The sequence below is a fragment of the Dermacentor silvarum genome, chromosome 3, assembly GCF_013339745.2.
Source record: "Dermacentor silvarum isolate Dsil-2018 chromosome 3, BIME_Dsil_1.4, whole genome shotgun sequence".
Lineage (NCBI taxonomy): Eukaryota > Metazoa > Arthropoda > Arachnida > Ixodida > Ixodidae > Dermacentor > Dermacentor silvarum.
In genome coordinates this window covers 151423165-151449062 of record NC_051156.1, presented here as the reverse complement: position 1 = coordinate 151449062, position 25898 = coordinate 151423165, and the positions used below count along the sequence as shown (strand labels likewise).

The 25898-nt window shown below is 47.4% G+C and overlaps 1 protein-coding gene across 1 annotated transcript in view; it reads left to right on the top strand.

The window, feature by feature from the left end:
* Nucleotides 1-25898, top strand: part of LOC119444904 (calsyntenin-1-like) — a 246099-nt gene that overhangs the window by 194276 nt on the left and 25925 nt on the right. Inside the window, 3 exon segments of the mRNA XM_049663736.1 lie at nt 2446-2547; nt 16815-16998; nt 24598-24809. Of these exon segments, the coding sequence (XP_049519693.1) occupies nt 2446-2547; nt 16815-16998; nt 24598-24809 (498 nt within the window).

Here is a 25898-nt window from a genome sequence, read left to right as displayed (position 1 = left end):
AACTCACCGAAAACTTATCATTGTATTTCTTTCCGTCTACCTTTGACTTCCCACCGCTTCCACGATGCAGATAGCGATATAGGCGCGCCCTGCTGCCTCCTTCGCTTATGGTGTGGGATCGGAGCGACGCGCTCAACAGAAGCTATCTCGGAAGAGTCCACGTCGATACTCTTTTATTGAGTGGCTATGCGCTTTCGCTTGATACATAATGGCAGCCGTGCGTGAAACATTTTTTAGGCTTTCATCCTTCATATTTTTTCCCCTTTTACGACGGAAGAAGGGTTTATTGAAAAAATGCTCGGCCGAGTGCTTGCTTTGGAAGGTGGCTTTGATGAGCTCGACGGCGATCTTGACCACCATTGCGACTTTGGGATCGACCCAACCGTCATGCGTTTCGTGCGAGTATATAAGGTTCGGCCGAAAGCGTTTGGCCGTGCGCCGGCGTTTTATTTGGCCGGTGATTGTAATGCATAAGGAGTGGCGTGGTGAGCCATTTGCTGTCATAGCAACCACGGTCGAAGTGTCCCGATGCGCAGGCATTGATTTCTACATAACATAATAATGCCGCTATGAGACCCATGCACAGAGCACCAGACCGCGCGCTACGTGCGTGCGTGTGTGTGTGTGTGTGTGTGTGTGGGGGGGGGGGGGGGGGGGTTGTGGCAGACACCACAATTCTAATTATCATATTGCTCGAAGAGGCGGTCATTACTTGCACAGTATACGTACATGTTTGACTAGTGAGGAAATTTAGCAAAGAAACTTCTGAACTGATTATGGCATATATTGGGGGGGGGCAGTTTACGATTCGTAGCTGGTGAGATTGCGCGGTGTATCTGCTTAAAACGAATTCTGAGGATAGCACCTGTTTCGAGATAAGTGCCCGTCGAACTTGCTGTAAGAATGCACTGTTGTACGTTCGTCTTTCCTTGCCTCTTTTAGGGGTTTTGTGTTCGCCGTCGTTTCCTTGCATATATATATATATATATATATATATACACAATGACCGCATCAAACCATCAGAGAATGAAGCCAAGGAAAGCATCTGGGAGATTAAGCGTGGTTGAAATTGTAATGTAGCAAATAATGAAGAAAAGAGAAATGAAAGTGGACGAAAAGATAACTTGTCGCCTGCGGGAGCCGAACCCGCAACCTCCGCATTACGCGCGCGTTGCACTACCAGTTGTGCTATGGTGACAGCCATCAATTCGTCCACTAACTTGGGTATTTATGTTTACTAGATATATAGCCCTAGGAGGTAATAGCCAGCGCTTCTCAGAACCATGGTGGGCAGATATGGAACATATCCGCCCACCTCGCTAGCCTAAACAAGCTTCGCATCACTTAGATTCCAACATTGCGTTGGATCTGCTTGTTGTTGTTTTTTGTTTTTTGTTTTTTTAACAAAATGCCGTTTTGCGCATTGCAACACACAAAACAACAACAACAACTGGAACGTTAATGTGTTTCGTCGCGCACTTTAGGAATAGGTGTCTCGAAACTGGTCTCATCCAGAAAAATTCCTTCCAAGTAGCTATACGGCTTACGAACTCACCGGCTACAATTCGTAAATTGTAACATGTGCCGCAAAATATTTAGTTATAACTCTATTAGTGACATTTTCCTAATTGGTGCATTGTGCGTGTAGAGATTTCTCGTGCAAGTAATGTCCGCCTCTTCGAGTAATACAGCTCGTGGACTAGAATATCGCTCTTCGCCACAGGCGGTCTCAAAAGATTCTGTACAGTGCCTAAAAAGAGCAAGCACACCCGGTATGCTATACAGTTGAAACTCGATTTAACGAAGTGATGACTACGCTCGGATTATTTCGTTAAATCGGGAAGTTCGTAAAACCAGAATGGAATTTTTCGGTCCTTCGAAATCTAATGTAACGTAGCGACACCCAAAAGCTGTCGCGGCATTGTATTTGCCGCTAACCTACGCCTTCGCGTGTGAAATCTGGTACGTAAGAGCGCTACCGACTGCCGAGTCCGTTGTTTCGTGTATGGGTGAGGCGTGCAGCCTCGTCAAAATAAAGCTAGGGCTGTGACTAGGGCGCCTAGATGTTTTAACGTGATAGCGTTGGAGCACACGCTTGCAAGAAAACCTGCATTTGTCAAAATTAGAAATAAATCGACGCTTTCTTTATTAATTTACTTCAGGAAAAACTTCGTTAAATCGGGTTTCGTGGCCATTGGTTTCGTTAATTCGGGTTGATGACAACATTGAACCCTACTGCCGGGGAATGGAAATTTCTTCGTTATATCGGGAACTTCGCAAAATCGGGTTTCGTTAGATCGAAGTTTTAACTGTAGTTTGTCCCGTCTACGAGCTCTTTTGCTGCGCGGTGGCGTCAGCGCGGACAGATAGCAGAGTGGCGATGCATCCCGCTTGATCGACGGTTCTTCTCACAACTCGTCGCCTTGTTTCTTTTCTCTCGCCCAGCCCCTCGCCTGGAGCACGTGAACGCGGACGTGGGCTACCATGCCATCGTCAAGGAGAACAGCCGGAACGTCGAGATCATGCCCAGGATCCGGGTGCTTGACGGTAAGCGAATGAAGCCTCCACTCATTAATTACTTAATTAGCCAGAAGACGGATGCAGTCAAACCCGGATACGTCGAACTCACACATAACGAATTATTGTATATAACGAACAGCAGTAAGATCCCTTGAATTGTTTTGCGTAAAATTTTTGTTTTGTATATCGAAGTACCTATATGTCGAACTTCTTTGGGATACCCTTGAGATTCGATATATCCAGGTTCGACTGTAATACTGACGACTTGAGGAGGGTACTCTGACAGTATGCAGTCGGTATTGGTCGCACAGATGATTTTTTTTTTTTTTTTTTTTGTTACGTGGTCCGTGTCAGATGGAGCACCCGGTATATGTAAGATCTTCGCTGGTAGTTGATATATATATATATATTGTTACGCCGTGGTCACTGCCAGTGAAAAGTGAGGGAAGCGAGGGAAGGAGAAAGAAGAAGACGACGTTGCTCCTACGATTGACTCCGGCCAGCATAGCCCAAGGAGCTACATCTTTGTGTCTCAATCAGTAAACACTCCCTTAACCCTCTCCCGAGGCCGTAACAGATTGGTGGAGGTGCTGGGTAATACGAACCCAACGACGGAAGCTCTACTCCCTGGTCTTCGCCGCAGCCGCCGCCTTGCCGGACTTCCGCCTTCGCCGATCGAGATGATGTCCCAACTCCCGACCTCTGATGCATCGGGGGCAACTCCTACGGCTCCTACGGGTCCCTGGCCGTACTACCGAGTGCCGCCAAACTTTGGCGGGACCTCAGGGGAGGACGTTGACGAGTGGCTCAAGAACTATAAGCGGGTGAGCAGAAGCAATGGCTGGGACTCGGCAGCGCAGCTTAGCCATGTTGTATTTACACTGACAAACACTGCTCTCATGTGGTATGAAAACCACGAGGACATGTTCACCACTTGGGATCGTTTTGTTGAAGAAGTACAGAAGTGCTTCGGCAATTCTAATGCGAAGAAGAAGCGAGCGGAGCAGACATTGGCTCAGAGGGCGCAGCTCCCAGGGGAGACATGTACCACATATATCGAAGAAATGTTGAAGCTGTGCAAGATAGTGGATCCTAGGATGACTGAAGAGGACAAGGTTGGACACGTTCTGAAGGGGATAGCCGAAGACGTATATAATTTCTTGATTGGCAAGGAAAACCTGAACTCCGTGTCTGACGTGATGCAGCACTGTCGCACATTTGAAACGCTGAAGATGCGACGGATAGCTCCGAAATTTGGCCGTCTGTCAAACGTGCCAACAGTGGCTAGTGTCGACAGTATGTCGCCTAATGACCTCTCGTCGACAATACGCCAGATTGTACGGGAAGAATTGCTTCGATGTCAGCAAGTCTCTCATTGTCCCAGCGGCTTTCAGGACGGCTATGCAAGAGAGCCCGCACACGCGCGAACGCCAGCCGCTCCGGCCCCATGGCAGCCATCAGTTAATGTAGCAGACGTCGATGAATGCCAAGGTACACTGCGGTCACTTGAGTACTCCGATCGAACACCCTCCAATTACGAACGGCGTTTTCGCTCACCTCGTTTCACTCAACGAACGTCGGCTGGCTACCGTCCCCATGAAGAGCGATACTGCTACCCAATGCCTTCTGACAGGACTGGTCACTCCGAGCTGCCACGGGTGTCTCGACCTCCGCCGGTGTGTTACAGCTGCGGCGTCCCGGGTCACATCTCGCGATATTGCAACAACCCCCCTACATACCAGCGAGATCCCTTGCTCATGTCTCCCCAGCCTTTCGGCCGCCCGTTCTCTACGTCACAGCCACCACGCGCGCCCACCAGTTTACGCTACCCCTCACCGGCCTCTGATCGAAGCTTAACGCCGCCACCAGCTCCACGTGCTCGACGTTCCCCATCGCCGCGGCGACGCACGCAGTCACCGCCGCCGGAAAACTAGTCGGCGCGGCCAATGGGGGTGAGGCCGCAAGATACCAGACACTTTCGACAGATATACCCCCGTCAGTGTTTATGCTGAAGAACAAAGTTCATGTACTTGTTGATGGCGTAACAATATATATGTACATTTTTTTTGCACCGGTGTATAACCTTGAGTTCTGCACGAAGTCATCATGCAATATAAACGTGCTACAAGCTGACGATAGGGCTTCTATCGGGCTCACCTACGGGATCGGTGGATCCGCAGTGAGCGCCGCGTGTAGCTATACACCTGCGCGAGTTGTCTGATTCATTAGGGGCGTGTGCCGCTGAAACGCGCTGGCTTAATCACTTTCTAGCTAGGTCTATTTAACGAACGTCTCTTGCACGCTGCCCAGTCGCAAACGTAAACTAGTTTCGTTTACAGTCAGTCGTGGAGGTTTACGAATTAGGGGCTTGGGTATGTATAGGTTCAAATTGCCGTGACAAGGAAGGCGTTATAAGTTTAATTTTTAGTGGAACGAGCATCGAGTGACACTCTTGTTTCTTGTGCAGCACTTCCGGTTCACCTCCTGTAAAGACCGGGGACGAAATTCAAAATAAATCAGAAAAAATAGACCATTAATAGTGCAGTACAAAATTCATGGGTTTCATTGTAGATATGCTATCAGAGCATAAGTTTAGTTACAAGTTGAGTTACTGAAGTGTCTGGAATAATTATAAATAATTACCTGAGACGAAATTCAAAATAAATCAGAAAGAAAATAGAAAAAAAATAGTACAGTACAAAACTCAAGGGTGTCATTGTAGATATGATATCAGAGCATAAGTTTAGTTACAAGTTGAGTTACTGAAGTGTGTGGAATAATTATAAATCACTGATTACCGCACACCATAACACAGAACACCAACGCCTAGGTGCGAGTGCCACTATAGGAGACTCCTAAGTCAAAGATTAGGGTCGCCTACCGTTTCTTGCACCTTCTTCGACGTCAATGTACTCCGGTGCTAAGGGACGATCTCTCAAGACATTTGCGCGTATAGTTAAGGAGGACCGAAAAGCGACCAGCGCGAATTCGCGTCTTTTATCTTTGTTTCTTTTGCTCGGCTGCCTATCTCGTTTTGAAGACTCAGGTGTGCGCGTATATAGTCACTGCAAACTGAGAACATTTACCAAAGAAACGGCGTGGAGACGGGACAGTTAACGATAGAATGGAGGCGCGACGCTGGAATGAGAAACGACGGCGTGACGTCGACGGCACGATTCCGACGTCATCGTGACGTTGTAATGACGATTACGCAATGGCGACGATGGGGGATTGACAACCACGTTATAGTCAATTATGCGTTTCAGTTTCTCGTACAAGTAATGTGCGCCTCTTCGGGTAATGTAGCTTAAGGACTACTGCAGTTGTGCTATGCGTTTTACGATCGATTTTCGAAAATTCTCGATTGTTAAAAAAGAAGAAAAAAAAAAGTTGTCGCAGTTTCACCTGAAAGGCGAAGCATCAATTGCGATAGCAAACTTGTAGAGAGCTATACGGAGTAATGATATTAGCTTTATCAGCTGTATAAACTTGGACATGCAGCAGCATCGGCAACACGCAGAACTGTTGTCGACGCCATCGGCGTTTTGCCCGCGTTCGCTCAAAATGCGTGCGGCGTTGGTGACTGTTGCCGGAGCCTCTGATATAAATAGGCACTGCGTGCCGCAGCTAAACGTCGCCTCCCTTCCCTCCCCCTCCACCACGGCCTCTCGCTCGTCGGAAGAAGGCGCGTTTGCTCTACATACATGGTGATTGTGAAGGAGAACAGAGACGCCTACTTCTGCAACCCTTAAGCGAGCACGGCGCAGAACGCGCGTTTGTTCTCCGCCGTGCGTTCACTCCCCGTGAAAGACGCGCCCCTCGATCCCTTTCACTCGCACATACAGCGTTCGGCGCGCGGCGACGATTTCTTCTCCAAATGACGTCATACGGAACCTCACGGCGACGGCGACGCCGACGGCAGAAATCTGCTTTTGAGTGTCCATATAATTGCTATCGCAATAAAAAAAAGCCAGCTCGGTATAACAGCGACTAATTCTTTATCCTCGATAACTCAAAACTTGATCGAGTGTGCTTGCGACGCACAATTTTCCGAGATGCCTTTATTATTATTATTATTATTATTATTATTATTATTATTATTATTATTATTATTATTATTATTATTATTATTTCTTTTTCTTCTTTTCTTTTATTTTTTTTTCTCGGGTTGCAGCGCTCGGAGCCATCGGTCACCGATGCACCGTGGATAATTATTCCGTTTTACGTAACAGAACGACTTCGCCGCGCACTCAAAATTAGAAATTCGATCCTCCTTCAGTTTTTCCACGCGTCTCAGACATTAATTTAAGCGATCGCTTGCGTAACGCGCGCTAAACTCTGAAGGAGTCTTAGTCGCGGCAGAAACCTGTTCGTAGTATCATAACTCGTGCTTACATCACCCTCGTAAATGAATAAAAACGATATTGCGAGGTAGAGAGAGAGGGGGGGGGGGGGATGATTAAACGACAAGAGCAGTGCTCGCCGATCTTTGTAAAAAAAAATCTGCACGTTCGAACTTGGGTGCAACGACTTCGGTGTAGCTAGCGCACTGAACGAGCACGAATAAAGCAAGTTCTCATCTGTCGGAAACTTTATTCACTTATCTTCTCGAAGACGAAGACCGACGACGCGCTCGTATTTAGGTATAAGTTATACACGGGCCAGCGAGCGCATACTACATCACGCGATCACCTGATAAGCGGCTAAACCGTCATCAGTATCAATTTACCCCATTTTCGCTGGTGCCCCAACGCTGTCAGCCCTATCCCGCCCCTCAATCTTTTTTTTTTTTGCTTCTTTTTTTTCTTCTTTTTTTTTTTCTTTGGGAGGGTGCGGATGGCTATATAATCATTCTATCCCGTCAAAACAAGTCGGGTTCGCTGTCATGTGAAATTAGGGACTTCGCGCGCGTGTACTGATGTCTCTCTCTCTCTCTCTCTCTCTCTCTCTCTCTCTCTCTCTCTCCAAGTGTTTTTTTACCTGTCATTTATTTTTACTCTCGCAAGCTTACATGAAACCGATTCGTAAACTTCCCAAGAGTGTCGCTGGGGCCAACCTGCTGCACAACTGCCGACAGAATAACGTTATCATCAGTCGCTTAATTTTCTTTATTTCAATCTTTGTTTCTACCTTTCTTTCTCTCTGTCTGTCTCTCTCTTTCCCCTCGCTAAAACGGTGTCAGCGAAGCGCTCGAGTCGCTTGACGACAGCGTCGTCACGGCGGATCGGGCTGGCCGTCTCTCCTCCCACGCAAAACTACAGCGCCGCTGCCGTGTTCGCGTTCGATAAATTTTTTTTTTTCAGTCTTTTTTTTTTTTATTCTCCCCTTAACCTTGTACTTCGGCAGTATCGATCACCGTTACGCCCCTTGCCTTATTCTCCCCTTTCGCCCATTCCAGCGCACCTTCACCCCCCCCCCCCCCTTCCTTCCCCTTACAAACCAATGACGTCGTTGGTGCAGTGAAAGAAACCGTTTCGTCGGTCGGGCACACCCGTTGGCACTTTCCAAGCGCCGGCAATATCCGCCGCTCGCTCCCCAGGCGGCGGCGACATTACGACCGACCTGTTTTCCTACTCCTGCTTTTTTTTTTTTTTTTTTTTTTTTTTTTGGGGGGGGGGGGGGGGGATTTTCTCTTCATTTCCTCTCGAGGTCGTTAGAATGGATAATTTGACTGCGCGCAGCGAAAAACTTCGGTCGTGTAGGCGGGAGGGAAAGAGAGGTGAAGGAGAGAGAGAGGAGGTGTAGAAACGAATCGCTGTAAGCTGTTAGTTCCTCGCTTACACTTATATGAAAGATTTGCTCGTTCGCTTCGCGTTTTCGCAACGCATGCCCCCCCCCCCCCCCCCCCCCCTTACCTTTGTGACAGACTATGTTTCCCCGCCAAACAGGCGCGTTAAACGGCAAAGCCAGCTTGCAAGGGGAGGGGGGGGGTGGAGCATTTATGGTCCCGTCGCCGGAATCGCCACCGTGCTTGTAGGATTCGTTTCTTTATTCCTCGCGTTCGTTATCCCGAGTCACCCAATGGACGCAGCGAACGTTGAGCCACTGTTTTCTTGTTCTTACGAGGGTCGCTTGGGCCTTGCTTTGTCGACGAGGCTCGTTGGCGACAGCAGCATCAGATTGTCTTAACGTGATTCGTCCTTCGAGTAGGACTGGCACGGCTTTTCGGCACTTATCCGAGTGATGTTTTCTAGTAAACGCGGGGACTAAACGAGTGATGACGTGTTTTCGTGTTTGTCAGTGGTAATAAATACTAAGGTGGCAAACCACAAAAGAATAATCTTTTCGAGTGCGAACAAAGTACCACGAACACGGAAATGGGTGTGAGTGCCTGAGAAGCCACTTGCAATCGTCTTCAATGAGATTAATTTGTCCTTCATTGTGAAGCAAGCAGGTGATAACATAGTTTCACTTTTCCAAAGATTTCTCGTTTATAAATTTTAAAATGAAACGACGAGTCCTTCCAATGCAGCACTGCGTTGTTCTTCCGAAAGCGGCAACGATTTTATTTGCGCTGTTTCCACGGATAGCATTACGCGACTTGGCTTATATGTGGCTTATGCAAGTCCACCATAATGTGAGACCAGGGCTGCATCGAGGCGCCCGAAGCAGCAATAGCCTGTAGCATGGTTTTTTTCTTCTTTTTTTTCTTTTGGTACAATGAAAGAGTCAAGTAAGTAGCTCGCCTGCTGGGCAGGAATAAATCGACTTAGAGTCCGCCGGCAGGAGGGGTCTGAGAGCTTTAACAGGTTTCTCCGTACACTGCGTAGTATTCAGGCGAGAGCGGCTTCACGTAGCGCTACTGGGGCGTGCCGTTAAACAGAAGGGCTATTTCGGCGGCAAATGCAAATTGTTCGAGTGAAACGCCTTGGCGAATCGCCCGAATTGAAGAAACGGCGATCCTCCCGGATCTTTACAATGGCTGCGAAGAAACGAAGTGAGCCGCGTACGGGCGTCGTCGAAGAAGATTCGCGCCGTCCAAACGAGGCACGGCTTTCCATTATTCTTTTGTGAGTGCCAGGTATCGGCACTGCGCGTGGATGCTGGCGTCAGAAGCGTTATTTGCAGCCAGGTTCATTGGAGTGAATTCTCTTTGGTCGGCGAGGAGTAGGGAGCCTCTGTCGTTGCCATCCTGTCAGCTTTACAGTGTCTGTTCCGTGTTTGTTCCTTACAGTGAGCAATTTTGTGCGAAGTAGCGCCAGCGCAGGTTTCACGCTTTCGAACGAGACTCGGAGCTCAGCGTGCGGAAGTTTGTGTACAGTGTCTGTCCTTCTTTCTTTCTTCTCCCTTTGCTGCGCAGTCGCTCTACGCTACGTTTAGGATATACAGTCGAACCCAGATATAGCGAACCCACATATAACGAATTATTGTGTATAACGAACAGCAGTAAAATCCCCTTGAAAACTTTTCCATACATTTTTTTTTTCTATGTATATATCGAAATACCTATATATCGAACTTTTTTTGTGCTCCCCTTCAGGTTCTATATATATCCGGGTTCTATCGACTTTAAAAGAAGTACTGAGAGATGGTTCAGGATGTCGGTAAATATTCTTTAGAGGTCGCCTTTCAGAGACAGTAAACGAAGAGCGAAGCTGTCTCTCATAGGATAACGAGGTCTCGCCGCGTGTTGCGTAATATGTGATCGCTTTCACTGTTCATTTTTTCTTTCTCGGAAACCGAAACCGTTGCCTTCTTTTTGACCCAACCGCAGTGTCGAAAACGGTGTCACGAACAATCCTCGCTAACGTTTTAGAGGAGGGACGTGTCACGAAAACGAACAAGGAAACAAAAAATAGGGCAGCGCTACTTTTAAAAGTGTAAAAGGCGCGAGAACCAGCGGTTCTGATGAAACGGTCAACGACAACCATTTGCGAGAGCGACGAGAAGAAGCACAAAGAGAGACTGAAAAGAAGATTACTGCGATTTCTTCTTGGAAGTTATTCCGAGAGCGTCTGGGCTCTTCTTATATTCTGACTTTTTCTCTCTTTTTTCTATTCTTTTAACTCTCCTACCCTTGAGCTGCCAGCGCTTCTTCGAAGTAATCACGCTAACGCGTTGCTCCGTCATCGGCAATCGTAGTGACGTCGAGCTTTTCCCACTTTCCACGAGATGCGATATTCATCGCGGCCGATCTGTCTTGTCAGGAAGAGGAGAAGGCCTTGCGAAACTTGCGTCTGATTTACGCCCGTGGCGCCGCCGGCGGAGGAATGCAGCGAAAGCCGCAGCAGGCCGCGTTCCCCTCTGTCTCCGCCGCGGCCTTTCGTGGCCCGCGAAGCAATATTTATCGCCTGGAAACAAAACGACGGTGCAGGGCTGCCAGCCGGCGTATAGCGCAGACAGAGTAACGAAACGCATGTGCGCAAAAAGAACAGGGCACGAGAGGACGGGATGCAGTATCGCGTCGAAGCCAAAGAGGCCGGCCCCGCTCTTGGGCAGAAACAGAGATAATACTGGAAACGTTGAAATCCGAAAGATTAAAAAAAAAAGAAAGGAAAGGAAAGGAAAGCACTTGTCAGGCTAGCTCCTCTGCGTGCTGTGATTTTCCCTGCCGCAGTTGCGTACAGTTTGGGGTGCAGTGGCGAAGAAGAGTTGCTCTGTCGGTGAGGGGGAAACCGACGTGTACCACAACGCAGTGTACAAGAAAACAACGCGGACATTGCCTGTTCGCTACAAAGGGACTGAGTTTCGTTGAAAGGGTGAAGGCGGAGGAAGTGAGTCGCATCTGAAAGTTAGCAGAAAGAAAAAAAAAAAAAACAAGAAGGAGAAAGGGACGGAAACAGCGGGAGATAAATCAGGAGTGCAAAGAGAAAGGGAGAGAAAAGCGAGAAAGCATGGTGACTGCGGCCGAGTCGGCCGCAGAGGGCGAAGTGGATCGTTTGACATAAATAACCCGACATGGGGAAGGATGGGGGCATAGCTTGTGCTTTCAGCCCCCTTTCCGCTTGGCTTTCCCTGTGCCGTAGCTGCTGACTGCGGTCCCATCCTTCATATATATACGACGACCTGTTGCGACACTGCAGCCCCCGACAGCTTCGCCGTGCCTGTGTTTTCTATACCCTCCTTCTCCGTTTCTTTTGTCACTTTCTCCGCTCCGCCTACCACGCGTGTTCTCGTCGCTTCTTTGGTTCGGTTCGGCTGTCGGCACTCGTTGTGGGCACGACCGGTCTGTGGGCGGGTGCTTGGTTGCTCGGAAGGAGGCTTGACCAGTTGTCGGGGCGACGGCTACGGCATTCAGCACCCAACCCGCCCTATTGCGGCCGCTACGTCGTCGTCTGCTGCTCGTAAAAGCCTTGCTTGTACGCGTGAACCTTCAATTCTACCCCTTCTCTCTAGCCGTTCTGTCTTCCAGGGCTCGCCGAATAGAGAGAAGGAGAGTGGATATTGATTCGACCTTTCCGCTTGGCTGCATCATGCCTCTCTATCTGTCGTGTCGGCCGGTCGCCCTTGTTCGATTATGCCTTTCATGTGCGTTGCTTTGTTAGTTCTTCTTTTTCGTCTGTCTTTCGTTCTCGTTCGATATTCCTCCGAATATGTCGTCGTCGTCGTCGTTTTTTCTTTTTAGGCTTTATTTCTTCTTGGTTTCTTCGTTATTTCTCACTTTGTTTTTGTGTGTGTCCGGGCGCCGAGATGCGTCACCGGCACGTTAAAAAAAAAGCATAACAATAATTGTCTGGTTGGGGCGTTCCAGCGGCTGTCTGCCCGTCCGTCTGTTCGCATTGTGCGGTGAAGGGTTCGCAGCGCGAATTGCAGAGCAACCAGTCTTTGGTTTGGTTGTTGTGGCGTAACGTCGGGGGGTTTCTTCGAAATCCGCTTGGGTGATCTTTACGCGGGTCTCAACGACTGAATCTCCGTTGTTCGGTTTCCGGCGCGCCGTGTCGTTCGAGGTGCGAACGATGTCTTGCCGTGAAGCTAATTTAGTTATTGTGTGGCATTTTCTTATATGAGGTCTCGTCGAAGTTGTGTCGAATATAATTCTCTCTTCTCATGGCTTCAAGGCACCTTCCTCGCAGAATGTATAGCGGTTCTTTAGCGCGATCTTCCGCGAGAAATTCTGTTGTTTTTCTGTTGACATTCTGCTGGCTTTCTGATGTGTTTAAACGTCGTTTTCGTTGAGATTCTATAGACTACCATGCGTGGTTTTTTGTAAGAGTAACGGAGGCCTTCGGATTAATTCTGACCTCTTGGGCTGAGAATCGAACTCGTGACCTTATGTTCAGCATTATGCACCTAAATAACTCGGGTCAAGGAAACGGGAATTTGCAGTCACATGACTGCCGTTAGTGGAAGAGAGTTCGGTACCTAACAGGCGCACGTTGACCGGAGGCGTGGCGACAGTTTGGTTCACCTAGCTACACACACGAAGGGTGGCGGTGACCTTATAGAATGCGGTCGTTATGCAGCGACTGGTCTCGTTGTAATGGAACATGTAGCAGCGTTTCAAGGTATTTTGCCACCCCAGACAAAGTCATATTACAGCGCCCCTCTCCACTTTGGCACCAAATGTTGGTTTACCGTATGGACAATTTTCAATTTCACTTTTTGAGACGTTCCTATAGTCAGGTAGAATAATTTAGGAAGGCAGGAGAGGCCCCGCCCTGCACATGACCGAAGCGCGGCAGCCGATTGCCTCGGCGACTAAAGAAATAGTCCGGCTGCCGCGACTCGGCCCAGCTCGAAGCGCGGGCTGCCATGCTAGCTTCGTCGGCCGTCCGGGTTATGACGTCAGTCTAGAGTGCGCGCCCATTGGTGGAGGCTCGTGTGCATCCACCTTTGAGGGGCAAATGCCGCTGCCTTCTAAAGTTGTACCCGATTATAGACAGTGCGATTTGAAATATTTTTTTTTTAAGCCAGCGCATAGCTTCCCGGGTATCACTTTACTGTTCCGTGAACAATCGGCCATAAAAAAAAGGGTGCGAATAAATACGCCGAAATGCAATCCAATTTTCTTCCAACTTCCGGAAGCCAACGTTGTCTGTGGTCCGCCGGCGAAACGTGCTTGTGAATTGGAGAAGCGGCGACGAAGCGCGCTGAGCTATTCCCGAAGTGGCCTGCTTCGCCTATACAGGACGAAACGCCCTGATTTCTCCAATAGCAGATTGAGGAGTTCGACCTGCTGGCCTCTACTTTTTAATATTTTTTTAAAGCTATCAAGTGTTTCAAGACTTCGTTAAAATTTGAAGTATTCGGAGAGCCCAGGCAGACACTCGCGCCCCCTGGCTCAGGGACTGGAGTGGAGCCCGAACCTTGCACTCGCACAAAGCCTATAAATAACTACCAAAACTACGGGCACGTATATACGCTTACTTTCTAAGCTCTGCACTTGAAGTCGGGAGGGAAAAATAAATGATCGAATAAGCGAAGCAATCTGGAAGATCCGGCTTAAATGGAGAGACTCTGCGCGCAAGAAAAATAGCGTATGCAACCAAAAAACAGCAGGCACGTAGGCCCGGACTTTCTGCGCTGCCTATAGGGTCACTTTGGAGCCGAGAAGAGATCAACGAACACGCAAAAACAGTATCGAGACTTCGGCTTTGCCTAGGGTGACCTTGTGCCTGAAGACTACGAGACAGAGCCAACATAAGAGGCACGTACGTCCGCCTTTGCTCGCATATATACCACTGGGCTTGACGTGGTAATCAAAACAATGCAAGAAACAACCAATAGGAACTGCGCTCACTGTAGTACCCAGTCGGAACGAGAACACTTATCGAGCCTAAATATGTTCGTTTACGTGAGTTCGACGCCAGCGGATCGAGTCAGAAGACCGAGCTAACCCATCCATTACCGGACCTAGTTTGCGCGCAGTTTTGCCAAGCGGTTACAGTGGAACCCGGATATATCGAATCTGAGGGAGATCACGAGAAGGTTCGATGTATAGGTAATTCGATATATAAAATAAAAATTTTATACAAAAATGTTCAAGGGGATTTTACTGCTGTTCGTTATACACAATAATTCGTTATGTGTGGATTCGATATATCCGGGTTCGATATATCCGGGTACAACTGTATACGGCGAGTCAATTGACCCAAACCTTGCAAGCGGGTTGACATAACCCGACTCGACGCCCGCTCGGTCCGACTCGATAGCGTTTCACATGAATTCGACGACCGGTTTAATAATAACCCAAAATATACCGGCGGATTCTTCAGGAGGCTGCAAAAAAACATACAAGTTGCCTATACCTGAGAATTCGTGCGATCTTATCGTAAAATGCAGCGTGTCGCGTACTTTTCTGTGCGTATATACACCTGTCGTCGCCAAATAGTCGACGCATCGCCGTTAGCTGTAAAGCATTTAATTATAATTAAACTTTACTTAAGCTTCGCTTCGCATAGATCCCAACGTGCGCGTTGATCTGCATAAGTTTTTACAGCTTGTTTAGGATTGTCGTATTCACACCAATATTTTTTTTTCTATATTTGCGTGAAGGTTAGAGCAAAACTGATTTCGAATGAGTACAGATGCAGTGCTGCTGACCGACTTTTCAGGACCCGACTTTTCGAAGCCGTCGACTATTCGGACCTACCCGCGGCAGCGACCCTATCTTAAGTGATCAATGCGTCACGGTGACAGTAATTGCGGGCGCCATATACGTGAATGTTTCATGAAAAAACTGCATAATGAACGTTTCTGTGTTTCCGTGGCGCGAATCATTCTAACCGCTAATCTTTAATAATCAATCAACATTTCGAACAATAAAAAATGTAGTGATACAGTCGAACTTCGAAATAAGAAACGCGGCTATAACGAGTCATCGGATATAATAAAATGCTAGTTATCCCCCCTCCCCGTTCTGCTTAGACTGGTACTTTTTTCACATTCTGCAGTTGGCATGTCTGGAGTTGTTTTCAAAGTCTGCAAAAAGATGTCTTTGTTTTTTCCTTCCTTATTCGGTGTTCTTAGCTTATTCTATTATTCGGTGTTATTCGGCTTATTCGGTGTTAGCCCTCTCTCGCCTCTGATGTGAGTTTGTGAAGGGTTACCGCCCGACCAACGTGATTCGCGCATTAAGCCCGCGGTCGCCGGTTGAGCACGCCGTTGAATTAGGATCAGTAACTCATTTCCGCGGACAAGTCGCGGGTGTAAATAATGCCCGTTTGCTTCCTACTCCGAGAAGCGGGAATCCTTTAATCCGCCCTCTCTCTGGCCCAATCACGTGCTGCACTCCTAAGGCAAACAAGGAAAGCTCGCAGACGCGTCGCGCATTGGTATATATATATATATATATATATATATATATATATATATATATATATATATATATAGTGTATTAATTGACTGGGGTGGTTCTTGCGGTAAACAGCACGATCGTGTGCGCACAGACAGATTGTACAAGCGAGCGTGGCTATCGGCAAGTCGCGGGATACATGTGTTTTTTCCGCTCTGCCTTAAGGAAGTGTGTGCATCTGTGCACAGCAGAAGTATTATATATATATATATATATATATATATATATATATATATATATATATACACTTCGGAAATTGTGCGGCGCTCAAAAGCAAGTGCGCTCTGTGTTGTCTTGTACGGAATAGTGTATACAAGCCTTCGTGTATAGATAAGCTCCAGAATGTTCTTCGAGGCGTTCCAGATGTATTATAAGCGAGCACAGATTGGATTGTGCATATCTGCGTCGTGTGGAGTTGGAACTGGAAGCTTCCGAAATCGAAGGAACAGACACACACAAATGCGGCAGTGCGGTGGTTTTGACGTTTCGACTCCTTTCGGAGTATAGTTTCGGTTTCTCCAATTTCTTTTTTTAGCTCTAGTTATTTACGGCTAAAAAAAAGAAAAACGGGTGTTTCCTGCACGAACTTTATTAGACCTATAGTGATGCAGCCGTGGTGACTTGTCTGAAGGCTCTCCCTGTAGCTGCTGGTTATTCCGCGATGCCGCAGGCCGCGCCGCTGTAGGCGTGCAGGTCCAACCGAGTTGGATCCCGCCGTCGAAATTGTCTGAGCGTGATAGAGCAGGGAGGGTTGGGGACGTTGTGTGTTTATTGTAGCCAGCCGATAGTGTCATAGTAGTTGATCGATTCATTCATTCAAGCTTTTATTTGAAATGATGGCCTGTGGCCTAAGATGTGGGTAAGTGATCAGGTGAAGGGAAGAATGTCTGCCTCCTTAGCGAAGCGTTAATATTTTCTAGTGGCGTCCCCTTGCGGTGCTACACACCCACTCGTCGTATGACGTCACACTGAGGGGTCGGATGTACTTGTTCCCGAGGTTGGCTGTGGCGGGATAGTACATGCATAGCTAGCCTGTACATTCTCACGTTCTTCTGTGCAGCCAAGGTGTGCCGCTTCCTGGTGACCAACAAGCGGCACGGCGAGGCGCCCTTCGAGGTTCGCATCACCGACGAGGCGACGGGCAAGGCCGAGCTGTTCGCCAAGAAGGAGCTCAACTGCGAGAAGCACCGGAACTACAAGTTCGACATCGCCGCCGTCGGGTGCAACGGTCTCGTCTCGGAAAAGTGAGCGAACTCATCTGCCCTTTTTTTTTTTTTTTTTCATTTTCTTCTATATACACTCTCCCTACATGTGACAATGTATATGCTGCGCATCGTTTATAAAACCGCACGTTTTCGTATCGCTGGGAGCGCTGACTTCTGTAGCGCAGTTGTTTTTGACGCTCTGGTTCTTTGGGTCGACTCTAAATTTTAAGTGTCTGCATCTCTTCAAATGTTCCTTTTAGTATAGATAACTCATTTTCGCAACTACTTCGTAAATAGGTGCGGGAAAATGTGGAAGGTTACACTTCTAGTAAGCGTTATAAGACGGCATCGTTGGCAACTGATGATTTTTCCGCCCTTGATCATGGACAGCCTCTGTCAGAATGAACTGACCGTAGCGGTCAGTTCAATCGCTACTGACCGCTAAATACAATACAATCGCTGAATACAATCGCTACGGTCAGAATAACTGACCGTAGCGATTGACCAGCTGCAGCATCCGCGCTGTACTCGAAAGTTCTTGTCATGAACGCGAACTTCTTGCCTGCGACCTTCAGAACTCTCAATCACTAGGAGTTCCACACGAGGAGTAGCATATAACGCAGCCCATAGTCAGCTATACATTACACTCGCGTTCCTACGAAGGAAGATTTCTTATTTTTGATTCATGAGCGCCACGATATTGCGCTGTTGCACGAACAGCTTGTCAGTTTTGTGTGCAGTTACGTTAAATTAGCGCGGTCACGAAACACCGAACGCGTCTCTACAACCATATTATACGAATCGATTGCCTAATACTGTGCATTTGGTAGGGTCACAGATGGAAAACCGGTGCACCGTGAATGGCCGCCTGGTGGTGGCACTGAAACGCTTCGTGTCACTATGTTTTGACGATTAAGTCACTTGTGGGGAACTTAGGGTTCGTGTTACATCAGGGTTGTGACGTTCAGCCTCATATTTCAGGGCGCAAGTATGACTTAATCGGGCTAGGTTGGGACCTATGCAAGATTAGCGGCGTTGAGAAAGACGAGACCAGTGTGTCGCCTTACTCTTTCTATGATGTTGTTTACTGCTCGCCGTTATCGTGGTTATATATCCCGGCACCGCCTCGTTATAGCTTATATAGAAATGGCCGATTTTCCGCGGCAGCACCTTGTCTACCTTGTTTGTGCTGCGGGCCGTCACGACACTATTGAAGCGCACGCGCACTGACCCCTTCGTGCACCAACCAATTAAGTTAAATCCTGGCGATCAGAGCGGTGCGCTGCCCGAGCTATATTCGTTGTCGTGTCGACACGCAGTGGGCCTTGAACCGAGTTAATCTTGGCGGGTTTGTTTATCGAGGAGCAAGCAAGAAAAGGGCGTGCGTGCTGGAGAAGTGACGACGCGGGAGTTTATTCGCCGAGAGGAAACAAATGGCCGGTGGTGAGAGCACAAGCTTAAGTTGTGCGCCATATTCGTGATCTTAGTTCCATACACTATAGCGAGGCGACCGGTCTCCGATGAAGGAGGAATGCTGAAACGCCCGCTTTCTGATACTTCGTAGTTCGTTGTATAGTGAATGCGCCTCTAGTGGTAAACACGTAGAAAGGAAAATGCAAAGACGCCTAAAGACATCCGTCGACATGTCATTCCGCTTCACCCAACCCAACCCTATTGCTCAATCAAAAACCGTTAGTCCGTTACAGAACTCACTTATCTAAATTTAATAGATTATCTCGCTTAAATATGAGGGAGCTGTGAAAGTACAGACTAATAGCTACATGTCCATTTTGATTGCCGCTATGTAATGGTCACTCGATGATGGGGGAAACGGCGAGCATATCTCGAAAGATGCACCGTCGACATATCCCTGTAATAAACTTTTCACGGTGGCTCTTTGTCGCCTGGCAACAGCCTCTCGGTGACGTAACCAAGGGGACCGCTTCGGGAAATGGCCTATTGTCAATCTTCGCCGGAGAAGCGCACATTAATTAACGGTGTCGCCCGCGGGAATACCAGTTTTTGATTAAACGGTGCAGTGCAAGGTCGTTCGCGCTGCGTTTCCTGCTTGCCTAGCGACAGAATGATCGGTCGCGTGATGTAGCTCTCGCAGCTGACCCAAGCAGCCTCTCTTCCAACAAAGTCAATAACAGAACAGCCCTTGTTGAGCAAGCCACTCTCAGGTGCTCACTCACGGATCTATAAGTTGCCGCCGCAGGAAAGAGTGGCTTATGACGCGGTTATCGCGAGGAGCGATAAAGCGGCAGCTCGCACTCTCGCTTTCGTCTGCTACTTGTTGCTGGGGCTTTCTTCTCTGACTGTTGCAGCCCGAGAAAGGAGCTGAATGACCACAACTTGTTGTTTTGAAATTCTTTATCCGCGTTCGATCAGCTTGTTGTACCTCTTGGTTTCCCCTTCCTTCCTTCCTTCCTTCCTTCCTTCCTTCCTTCCTTCCTTCCTTCCTTCCTTCCTTCCTTCCTTCCTTCCTTCCTTCCTTCCTTCCTTCCTTCACTTCTTTCTTTCTTTCGTTCGTTCGACGTTTCGAACATCTTTACTAGGAGAATTCTGCAACAGACCTGCAGCGTGACGCCATAATACTTTGCGTCATCCCCAACTTTGCAGCGGTGTCACAGTAGAAAACCATTAAGTGTCTCACTATGTAATTTTTAATTTTAAAAGCTCTATTTCATTGCAGTACGTGTGACATGCACTAGAGTGCTGCTGATGTGAGAAAAACCAAGAGCGTGCACCATGCGAACCGCACGTGTGTGTGTGTGTGTGTGTGTGTGTGTGTGTGTGTGTGTGTGTGTGTGTGTGTGTGTGTGTGTGTGTGTGTGGGCGCGCGCGCGCGCGCGTGCGCAGAATGTAGCCGACAATCTTCAGGTACTTTCGGTCATTTCACAACGCAGCAGCAAAAACAGGCTTATCGGAAGTGAGAGCGCTACCGTTAGCTTGCTAGACAGGAAACGCGATACGATTCTACCGTATCTATGTAAACGCGGCTTGTTAGTGTCACTGGTATTAGAATGAAACTGGAACGCTTTGGCAACATGTATGGGAGTCATGATATCGTACTCAGCCAATGGCAATATTTTAGCCGGAAAAAAAAACCTTTTATTTTCCAGTTAACCTAGAATTTACATTAACAGTGCAAGGCACTGTGATCGGTCTCCGGCTAGCTCGATCGGCACGCTATCAGGGGTAAAGTAGAGAGCAAGCGCTGGTACGAATGTGCGCGGGCTGTTAAATCTCATTGGCGCCCGCATGCGCAACTGTCTCACATCATGACGACCCGACAAGATGCGCGCTGGTGGCAGTCTGTACTCTAGCAAACGTACGATGAAGTAAAACTGGGAATTTTGCGTTACGTCTACAGAATCCAGTTGCAAGGAGTCCACTGCTTGAAACCATTAACATTGCGTAATGTTAATGGTATACGGTATTGCTTTGTTTTCGCGCTGCATTACGTTAAACATTTGTCTTACTCTTTGCGTGTGCGGCCGTTTGGACGATGATGATGATGATTATTCATTGGCGTCCCCTTTAAAACAGGGCGGTGACAAATATTCACCTAGTCTGCTTGAGTGAGGTATAGGCACCGGGCGCGGGATGAATTTGGACCGGTGGCGCCTTCATGCGGCGGCGCCGCGAATGTAATGGCATGTGGCGGCCGGGCCGCGCGCAGCAGGCGCTGTCGTGAAACCAAGTCTGATCAAACATGTTGCGTTTTTAGGTGCACCAACAGTTACTGAAATATGACTGAAGCTGATTAGGCCATTCAATTCAATCGTTGTTCATCGCGGCATCGCGTTTTTCAGGCGGAAAGTCTGTATATGTGCGGTGTGTAGGCAACTGCGCGTACAGTGCTCAGCAATTGAAACGCGATACTCGAATCGCATGGTCGCCAGCGCTTTTTGCACTGACTGTAAGCGCTGGGGACGCCAAATTGATGCATTCTGGTGTATAGTGAAAGCGACAACCTTCGTAACGCATTATGACTGCATTTGGTCCCACGGCGCTCACCTGTGGCGCGAAAAAAAAAAAAAAAACGGCGGCAGCCGCGCGCTGCCAGCGCTTCAATCGCTGGGCACTGTACATTTCCGACCCTGATTTGCTATGGTCTAGTTGTTCTAACGTTAATAAAAGAGCCGTTCATACGCAAGAGCTTCGTGTCCCGCTTGCCTGTCTTCGCCTCCGCAGTGTAACTGCTCCGGAGCTTGGTCACCGAAGGCGAACACTCAGATTTGTAGTCAGTCTTATCAGTGTATCAGTCTTCCTTTTAATGTACATTTTCCTTTCTAGCAATTCCCAACTCTGGTTGAGTCCGGCAAATGACTGTGCTGTGCATCGACGGCGAACGCCAACGCAGTGGCGTGTTCACACTCGCCACCACCGACGGCTCCCGTCGCGCTAAGCTATATAAAATGAGCCGTGACTGAAGATTGGGCTAGTTTATAAGCAATTAAGAATGGGGAATCATTGTAAAGATAAAAGAACTACAACGGACAGGGAACGGGAACTTACTGACACATGTGCGATCGGCGAAGCAGCTTTAAGAAACAGAATAAGGAAGACGTATGTCTCCTTTCTTTTTCTGTCCATAATTTTTGTGTTCTTCGCCTATTTACATGATTAAATAAGCGAGAATGTTAACGCGCACAGCAAAATAACATCTGCAATATAACTGCTGGAGTTCCACGTCTTAGCTTGCCGCGGAGCTCCGTTCGCGGGGTGCATTTGCATCACAATTTGCGCTCGTTTTCTGCTTTATATACTACTTGATGCCACGAATGTGATCTGCCTCGTACAAGTGACGACCTTTCTCAAAAGCAGACACACGAAAATGCGTTTTCCGGTGCGTCAGCCCTTAAAACCCGCAGTGCCAAATCACTGGAAGCACCGAGCGCCTTCGTCCCGTCGTCTCTTCACATGCCAGTGCTCCGACAGCTGCCGCTCGCGGCGCTGTTCCCCAGCATATCGCCGGCGCGCCGCTGGCGCCTTACAACGGCCGCCCGGTGCCTATAATCAGATATGCTCTACATGCTTTTCAGTCTAGCATTTTGCATACATCTACTTAATCGTTTGTATTTTGCCTAAAACTTTCATATATATCTTGTACCGTTAACTATGCCTGTAACGGATCTGGTCCTATCAATATCTTCCCTGATTTTTTTTTTCACCTATACTGTAAGCTTCTATTGCTTATCCCCACTGTAGGCTGGTTAATGTTTCGATCCACCTTAAATCCCAGCGCCTCTGGAAGGTGTACTTCACCTACTGGTCTCTCTGGGTGAATACCTTCGCATTCCATTAGGATGGGCTGAGTTGCTTCGGGAGTCTTGCTGCAGCAGACCCTGCACCCTGTTGCGAATATTTGCTCCTGTATGTTTTTGTCCTTAGGCATCGAGCCTCAAATAGCAAGGCACTGCTCTTTGTGTTATCACACAGATTTTCCATTCTAATTTCTTTCTCCTTTCCATTGCATCGAATTTACTGTCTCTGCTTCTCTCACTTTCATTTTGATGACTCCTGATTGTCTACATACACTTTCATTCACCCTGTACTTGGTTGCCAACTTACTTGACCTCTTCCTCCATCTGTGCCTGTCTACGCTTTTGAGGTACAGATATTTGCGCACTTTAGCCGCCCATTTCCTTACACCCATGTTCCTGAGTCTTTCTTCAAAACTAATTTCTCTGACTTCAAAACAGGCCCAATCCGTGTCACCCTGCACTGCCTATTTTTTTTTTTTTTTTTCGTTTTACCGTGGGCCGCCAAATCCAACCGGCCTACCGACCTTTGGTTATCTGCACAGCTCGCATCTCTGGTGCCCTCTAGCGGCGAGATGAGCATTCACGAGCCCAGCAGCATGACGTCCAAGATCGGGTGGCGCGAACCGCGCGCAGTAATTTCAGAGGCTTTGCCTGTTTTCTGTTGGCTACCGCTGGACACGACAGGAAGTCGGGGCAATAGTGGCACAAATGGAAAGCGGCGGCACAGTCGTCCTGCAGGCTTGCTCAATTCTAAGAAGGTGGCGTTGCGTGGTTCACGATGACGTAAGGAACGCTTGTCTGGCGTCCGGTGTGACTGGCTAACTTTATCTTTGTGCCACAGATCCCACGGGTGGTTGGCTGTCAGGCGCTCCGTGTGCGGGTTTGTACTTATCTGCCAAGCCTAGCTCGCCACACAGGGCGATTCCTTTCTTCCTTCCTTCAATTCGCCCCTTTCTTTTTGCATTTCTTGTTTGGTTTTGAAAACGAAATCTTAGATGACCACAGGTTTGGCCTATATAGAATCTGTGTATCTTGTAACCACTTCAAGAAAGAAAACGGCCCTTTGGCGCCTCCATAGCGTCGTAGCGTGTCGTAAATGTTATCAAAATATAGGTCTGTACAAGACAAGAAGTTGCAATTCTGTACAAGGCAGAATTAGTTGCAGAGTAGGTAAAATTAAAAGAGTACAGGGCATAATTAGCGTCACATACAGGAAAATTAACCACATTGCACTATACCCCTGTAAAGGGTGCACCGCTGTAAATAGAGCCATGTTGAGGCAAAGCCGCCTTATGGCATAATTTTGGGAAATTGTGTCTGTTCGCTTAGACTAAACAGGGTTCGTGCAATACAACATTGTCTCTAAAAGGTGGCTTGGGCGGTGCCCACAAGCAACTAGAATTAACCATAGAATAAAATTAACGGTACGGGCGTAATTAGCGCCAGTATAGTCGAGAATTAGCCACTTTGCACCATAGACTGCAGAATCTCCGGGATCTGCCCACCTGGCATCTTGCGAAAATTGTGAAGTATTTGCAAGTCTTCGGTAGACTTCAAACAGTGGCCAAAAAATCCCCTAGGACTTCTGAAGGGTGTAAAAACGACCTTATGCAGCTTCACTGTCGTTAATGTATTAGTTGCTCAAATCGGCATATGCATCTGCACTTTTTTATTATTATTGTGTTTTTTTTTTTTTTTTTTTGGGGGGGGGGGAGGGAGGGGTCTTTCTTGTTAGAGCAAACACGAATTGTGAAACTTTACAATTTCATTCCTGTGTGCTACTTTGGAAATATATCTCAATGGATACACATTCGTTAAGCATAGGAAATTGCATATCTAGACACTGACAGACTGTAACTTTCAGAAGGAAAGTCCTAGCAAACTATTTTTGTTGTATCAGGTATAGCACTTTTATAATCTTGTTTCCAGCAGAAAATCGGGGATGTTGATTAACAGCTTAAAAAAATGGCCTTGTGCACATCACAGGAAGAGGTGATACACTGTGAGGTGTATCACAGTATTTTGTTTCATTGCACTAAGTTGATTGATTGATTCATTCATTCATTGCATCCCCATCAAAGTGGGGCCATAGCAGCTGGGAATTGAGCTCTGGTGACCTTGTGTTTAGCAGCAGAATGCCATATAGCCACGGGAGCACCGCAACAACTAGGTGGTGCTGAATGGTAGCAGATGGCAGTTTGCCTAAATTAAAGCAAAACCAGCGGATCGCACTTGAGTGTTGATCATTTTCCCCAGAACTCTGTGGTGGCTTCAATTATTGGACTTGCATATTGTGCTACTCGAGTTGAAATCCACCAGCCTTGCCTCGTATTTGACCTGTGCACTTTGCATGCTCTTCTTGTAGCGTGACTGTGCACCTGACAGTGGACGATGTCAACGAGTTTGCTCCTCGGTGGGAGGAGGAGTCCTACCAGGGCAGTGTGGACGAGGGCCGGCCACCACACGAACGTGTGCTTCGTGTGCGTGCCCTCGACGCAGACTGCACACCCAAGAACAGCGAAATCTGCAAGTACGACATCCTGGATGCCCACGTGCCCTTTTCCATCGACTCTGAAGGTGAGTCGTCAACTTGCGACAGCATCGTTGTATTATTTGTGGCAAAACAAAAGATGAAGCAAAGTGTCGTATGCATGTGTGCTATACGTTTAATTTAAAAGACATATAAATCTCTTTTTTGAAGGAGCACGAGATCCGGAAGATGATGGCATTTGTTGCCAGTGAACATAGCTTAACGTTTTTGAAATGTTTCATTAAAAGTATCTTTGTATAATGCCCATGGCAGATACCCAAGGTGAAGTGAAAGAATGAAGGGAGATTGTTCTTGGATTTATTTATTTATTTTATTTACTTACATCATACTGCAGGTCTTGTGGCCCAAGCAGGAGGGTCAAGGTACACTGATAAATATGCAACACAATAGGCTACAATGCGAATATAACATTACAAGAAAAAATGAAATCTTAAGAAAACGGATAAAACAGCACAAAACAGCAGTTTTACCTGTAAACAAACTATTTACCTAGAACAAACCAGTTAAGATAATGAAAAGGTATGGCATTCCATTCTTCTATAGTTCTGGTGGAAAAAAAAAGGGAAACTTGAGGAGATTTATTGGCAAGGTAAGGAGAGAGATGGTAAGAGGGTAGGAATAATGGTTTTTTTTCTATGCAGAAAGAGTCAGGTATGGGCTAGGATCTAGAGAAAGTTTATGGTTTATTATTGAGTAAATAAATTTCACTTGCAGTATTTTTTGCCTCGTTTGAAGGGTGTGAAACTCATTAGTGTGCAATAACTTATTTACACGCTCTTCACAGCCATATTTAGATAAAATAAAATGAACAACTCTGTATTCTCTCAAGGGCATTATTGTTAGTTTTAGTGAATGGTTCCCAAATAATGCAAGAATATTCCAGTTTGGGTTGAATAAAAGTGGTATAAGCTATTGATTTCACTTCAGGGGATGCATCTTTAAGCATATGGTGTAGTAGACATAGTCTTCTAAAGGCAGAAGAGGCAGCGTTAATAATATGGCTATTCCTGTTTAGGTTGTTAGTAAATGTAAATCCAAGATACTTGTGGACTTCATTCAAGGAATCTGAGCCAACGGAATAAGAAAATAGGGGTAGCCACTATTCTAGTCGAGAT